This window comes from Adiantum capillus-veneris, chromosome 1 (genome assembly GCF_014529385.1).
Source record: "Adiantum capillus-veneris isolate H3 chromosome 1, ASM1452938v2, whole genome shotgun sequence".
Taxonomy (NCBI): Eukaryota; Viridiplantae; Streptophyta; class Polypodiopsida; order Polypodiales; family Pteridaceae; genus Adiantum; species Adiantum capillus-veneris.
This window is the reverse complement of record NC_140931.1, coordinates 113,810,221-113,816,289: the sequence shown is the minus strand read 5'-3', so window position 1 is coordinate 113,816,289 and position 6,069 is coordinate 113,810,221. Positions and strand designations below refer to the sequence as shown.

Sequence of the window (6,069 nt, the reverse complement as noted above, 5' to 3'; positions counted from 1 at the left end):
CCACCAAAGCTTCCTGGCCCTGCCCTATTGGGCATATCCCGCTATCAATGCACTTTAAGAGACAACATTCCGGACAAGAAGCTCATTAAGGACTTGTTGCGCTCGAACAAGTACACCACACTTGACATACATACTGACTAAGGTGTTGGCTAAGTAACCCAGTATCGCGAATATTAACATGTATCTTGCTCTCTCCCTCCCTTTGCATCTGTTGAAAATAGCCCAGAGCTTCTTGGCATTGCCTCTGTTGGGCATATCCCACAATTAATGCACTCCAAGAGTTCATCAAGGACTTATTGCGCTCGAACAAGTACACCACACTTGACATACATACTGGCTAAAATGTTGGCTAAGTATGTGTTATTTTCAAGTAACACATTATCACAAATATCAGTATGTATCCTGCTGCCTCGATATAAAGCCTTGTTCTTAGCAGTCTTTAAATGAGCTCACAAAAGAAAGACTCGTTCTCTTCCTCTCCATGTTTGCATGTGTAGCGGATATTGCTCTGTCTTTTGAGATCGAAACAAGTACTCCATAAAGAGAACACGACACGCGCACACACACACCCTCACCTTCAAAAAGCAACTCATCAAGCACTTTTTGAGGGGCCAGTAAGTGGCCACTTAATGGCGCCTCAACTTCTTGTGCTTAATCCAATGGTCTCAGTTGCTTTCGGGCGTTCCCCTGGTCTACTATAAAGCCTTATGCAGGCCAACAACTGCAAAGAAATGATCCACGACTTCCATTGCAACACATTACCACTCCACATATTAGCAGTCCACCTCCTCAGCCGTCATTCTGAGCTTGCAGCGACACCCCCGTAGCTTGTTGTCCTTACTATGTTACCTTCACCGTAAACCTGTGGCAATGAAGAACTCCATAAATTTGTGAAGCAGGTTTCCAAATCCCCTCTAATGAGAGCTTCTTTCATGACCGCACTAAAGGACTGTTCTAAGAAGAAGGATTTGTACCAAGGTAGCAAGATACATGCTGATATTGGTGCCAGTGGGTTACTTGAAAAGGACACATACTTAGGGAACATGTTGGTGAGTATGTATGCCAAGTGCGGTGCACTTGTCACAGCACAACAAGTCGTTGATGAGCTTCCTGTCCGTGATGTTGTCTCGTGGACTGCACTTATAGCAGGGCATGTTCAACATGGGCAGGGCAAGGAAGCTCTAGGTTGTTTTCATCGGATGCAAAGTGATGGCCACTCTCCAAATGCCTTCACCTATGCCTGCATCTTAAAGGCATGTGGCATTATGCAAGACGTTGCTGTGGGCAAACAAATTCATGATGAAATTGTTAGCCAAGGACTCTTGAAAAACAACGTTGTGCTTGGTGGAGCTTTGGTCGACATGTATGCCAAATGTGGTGCACTTTTGAAAGCACAAAAAGTTTTTGACGTGCTACCTCTGTGCAATGCTGTCTCTTGGACTGCACTCATTGCAGGATATGCCCAACATGGGCAGGGCCAAGAAGCTTTGGGCTGTTTTCAGCGAATGCGGAGCCAGGCCTTCTCTCCAGATGCACTCACATATGCTTGTGTTTTGAAGGCATGTGGAATTATGCAAGACACTCACATGGGAAAACAATTTCATGACGAGATTGTTAGTCAGAGCTTGTTGAAAGACAACATCGTACTTGGTAATGCTTTGGTCGACATGTATGCCAAATGTGGTCTACTTTTGCAAGCACGACAAGTTCTTGATGAGCTTTCTAAGCGCGATGCGGTCTCTTGGAATGCACTTATTGCAGGGTTTCTCCAACATGGCCAGAGCCATGAAGCATTGAATTGTTTCCATCAGATGCGAAGCCAGGGCTTCTTTCCAAATGCCGCCACGTATGCTTTCATCTTGAAGGCATGTGGCATCGTGCAAGATGTCAACATCGGCAAACAAATTCATGATGAGATTGTAAGGCAGGGGCTACTGAAAAACTTTGTCATTCTTGGTAATGCTTTGGTCGACATGTATGTCAAATGTGGTCTACTTTTGCAAGCACAAGTAGTTCTTGATGAGCATCCTATGCGTGACGTGGTCCCTTGGAATGCACTTATTGTTGGGTTTGTCCAACGTGGGCAAGGCCATGAAGCTCTGAAGTGTTTTCGTCAGATGCGGAGCCAGGGCTTCTCTCCAAATGTAGTCACGTATGCTTGCATCTTGAAGGCATGTGGCATCATGCAAGATGTTGACATGGGAAAACAAATTCATGATGAGATTGTCAGGCAAGGGCTATTGAGAGATGACGTCATGCTTGGCAATGCTTTGGTCGAAATGTATGCTAAATGTGGTGTTCTTGTGAAAGCACAACAAGTCCTTGATGAGCTTCCATTGCGCAATGTGGTCTCTTGGACTGCACTTATTGCGGGGTACGTCCAACATGGGCATGGTGAGGAAGCACTAGGTTGTTTCCATCAGATGCGAAGCCAGGGATTCTCTTCAGATGCGATCATGTATGCTTACATCATTAAGGCATGTGGCATTATGCGAGACATTCACACGGGCAAACAAATTCATGAGGAGGTTGTTAGTAAGGGGCTGCTGGAAAACAATGTCGTGCTAGGCAGCGCTTTGGTCGACATGTATGCCAGGTGTTGTGTACTTTTGAAAGCACAACAAGTTCTTGATGAGCTTCCTGTACGCAATGTGGTCTCTTGGAATGCACTTATTGGAGGGTTTGTCCAACATGGGCAGGCCCAGGAAGCTCTGGGTTGTTTCCATCGGATGCAGAGCCAGGGCTTCTCTCCAAATGCGATCACATATGCTTGCATCTTGAAGGCATGTGGTAGCATGCAAGACATCGACATGGGCATGAGGGGCTGCTGAAAGACAATGTTGTGCTTGGCAATGCTTTGGTCGACTTGTGTGCGAAATGTGTTGTAGTTTTGAAAGCACAATTTTTTTTTTTTTCACACGCTTCCTGTCCTTTACGGGGTCTCTTGGAATGCAGTTATTGCTGGATATACCCAACACAGGCAGGGCCAGCAAGCTTGGGTCTATTTTCAGCAAATAGGGAGCTAGGGTTTTTCTCTAGGTGTATTCTCTTGCAATGCTCTCATCGAAGGATGTGCCCAGCAAGGGCTGGCCAAGGAAGCTCTGGATTGTTTCTGATCGATGCCACAGGAGGGCATCTCCCCAAGTTCAATCATTTTTCTCAATGTAGTCACAAAGGTTTGGTGGATGAGGGTCAAATGTTTGTTGAAAACATGATGAAATATATAGCATTGCACCATCAAAGAAAACTTGCATGGTTGATCTTTTTGGACGTGGAAGGTCTTTTGACAATGCTATGAGAGTAATTAGGACGATGCCATTGTCTGACGATGATCCTCCAATTTTGGCCTGCTCTTCTAGGTGCTTGTGGAATTTGGGGAAATGTGAAGCTTGGAAGGTTTGCATTTGATTGCAAAGTACAAGTAGATTGATTAGTGCGGCAGCATGCGTCTTAATGAGTAATATTGAGACAGCTGCTGGCATGCAGGAGGCCGTATGAGAATTAAAAGTGCTGTATGGAAGCAGCTAGGATGTAGCTGCAGGGTTGAGATGTTCATACATTTGTCATTGGGATGCTAAACATCCACAAAGCAGCCAAATCTATGGGAAATTGCAAGATCTTAAACTAAATTTGTCTAACATCTTTCAAGAGGTTTTGCTTTTCAGGACAGTGAGAAGTAAGTTGGCCTTTGCTTGTGCAATAGTCAATATAGCTCAAAGAAAAAATATTTGCATCACGAAGAACCTGCGGGTATGTGGGGATATTGACATGTTGCTACCTCACTATTACAAAATAGAGAAGTGTAAAATTATGGTCAAAGATGCAAACTGCCTTCACATGTTTGAAAGTGCGAAGTGTTCTTGTAGCAACTGTCAGTACGAGTGTTCCTCGAAGATAAGCGCAAATTCATCTCTGAAAGGGATGCTTCTTGCTAGAATTGGCTGCTTCTTTTCATTTCCACTTGATTGGAGAATAATGACTCTGTAAAGAACGCTCGTTCTTGAGCTATGATTGCTGGATTTTCTTGTGTTCTTGATGGGGTGAATGATGAGCTATTGGTTGAAATGCAACTCTGATCAATAGAACATGTTGATGGAATTGGGCTAAAGAAATTAGGTTAGAGAATTTAGAAACCAGGGTAAAGGAAATTCTGGTGTTTCTATGCTTGGAAAATGGTAAGTGCTAGGTAATCAGGCAGAACGAGGGGTGTGTATCTTACACTTCCCAAGGCCCAAGTTTCAGCTCATGTCTTTGCTCAATGAAAGTTCATAAATATGAAAGTATGCTTATATTATGTCCGGTTTTTCAGAATGTGATACATTTGTTCTATTCTTGGCAATGTGACATGAAACATTTTGTGGATTTGTCCATTTCGGGGTTATGAGGTTTTGAAACGTTTCGTTTTAGGGCAAGAAAAAAGTGAAACAGTTTTGTAATATGTGTATGCATACATATGAACATACTATAACCACTTTGGGCACTAGTGCCAAATAAAAGAACAACTGGAATAGACTTTAGCACGGAATCACAACTGAACTAAAAGAGAGAATCACAATGAAGGCAAGGAGTGGTAGAGTTGCACGCCAAGAGGTATTGGCCCTGAACTATAGCACCTTGTTCAGTATTTCCTTTATATTGATCTTCATAGAGTACAACTGTTGGAGGAACGCACTTTGCAATCTGCTACCAAGCTGATCTACAAGAATGGCCCTCTAGGCTCTCTTATAAAAGCCCTAGCTCGAAAAGTATCGGATACAAAAAGCTCGCATTGAGTTCTAAAAGCAATTGCTAAAATTTGGACACCGAAAAGCTCTTCAAACTTGTATCAAATCTGCCACCTCAGCCCTCTATTTTTTGTCTATCCCAAAGGAGTGAGGCCTTAGTGATGCCTCCCCTTTTTGTTAATAAAAAATGAGAGTTTTTCTTAGAATGCACAATTTTTTGATAGGTGGATAACTTAGTGGGCACTCATTCTTTAATACGGTGGAATACATTCTAAGCAATATAAACAATAAGTGTCCACTATCTTATCTCATTTATACGCTCCATTCTGAAAGAAATCTATCAATGTCCATAGTTAGATACCCATTTGGGGGGAGGGGGGGGGGGGGGGGGGGGGGGGGGGGGAGGCAAAACTGATTGCAACGTGGGTGTTTACATCGGCAGCAATGCAGTGTTAAAAAAAACCGGGGTCCAGTGTATTTTAACCGGCTGAAATTCTAAAATCCCGGTTCGATTTTGAGCTTGCCTTGAAGAAATTTTCACAAATTTTAGTGTAATTACGGGTAAAAGCTTCAAAATTTGACCTGAAAACCTGGAGAACTTCAAGTTTGCCCTTATTCTTCGTTTGGGAAAAATGTTATTTTTCTAGCCCTGCAGCAATGTTGTTGAGCAAGCTGGCCAGTGCCCCTAAGCTCGCACCTTGCCCCCTCCTCCACCGTCTGCCTGGCCTTGACAACCTAACCATGAGAGAGACATTCGCTCTCTGCCCTGCGGCTCAGTCCAAGGGAAGAGAGAGAGAGAGAGAGAGAGAGAGAGAGTATAATTCTCCCTTCTCCACTGCCAGCACAATCCTCTGTTGCTACCCCTCGACCTAATTCGCCAGCGCCGTCCTCTGCTGCAGTTGCTCCACAGAGAGAGAGAGAGAGAGAGAGAGAGAGAGAGAGAGTATAATTCTCTGATTGTAAATAATGTAAGCAAATACCTCTGCCCGTGATTTTTAGCGACATTATGAAGAGCAATTCCCTTTGTTGAGCAAACACATTTTTTTAATTTTTTTTCCAACAAAACGGTGTAAGTTATATTAACACAAGAAAGAAATCAAAATTACAACTGAGTACCATGGGATACCTGCAGACCATGACCCGGGACCATAACCATTCTAGGGAGACTCTCCCTTTACAAAACCGACTCATTACATTAATTAGACTTTGACTAGATAAAAAACAACTATAGTCGATCATATACAACCCGACCATATACATCCTTTCATGTTAGTCTTCAGTCTTTCAGAGAGTCCATCATTCCTTGTATCTTTTCCATGAAGCTGTCGGCTTTGGAAATGACCTC

General features: G+C 43.4%; 1 protein-coding gene across 1 annotated transcript; it reads left to right on the top strand.

The window, feature by feature from the left end:
- Positions 1-636: 636 nt before the first annotated feature.
- Positions 637-4,294, top strand: LOC147465381 (pentatricopeptide repeat-containing protein At4g18520, chloroplastic-like). Its single transcript, XM_086519776.1, has one exon. The coding sequence runs from the start codon at positions 918-920 to the stop codon at positions 2,829-2,831; it is 1,914 nt and encodes a 637-aa protein (XP_086375902.1). The 5' UTR covers positions 637-917; the 3' UTR covers positions 2,832-4,294.
- Positions 4,295-6,069: the final 1,775 nt, after the last annotated feature.

Coding starts and splice junctions, on each gene's coding strand:
- LOC147465381 (XM_086519776.1), top strand. CDS start 918: ATGAGAGCTTCTTTCATGACCGCACTAAAGGACTGTTCTAAGAAGAAG.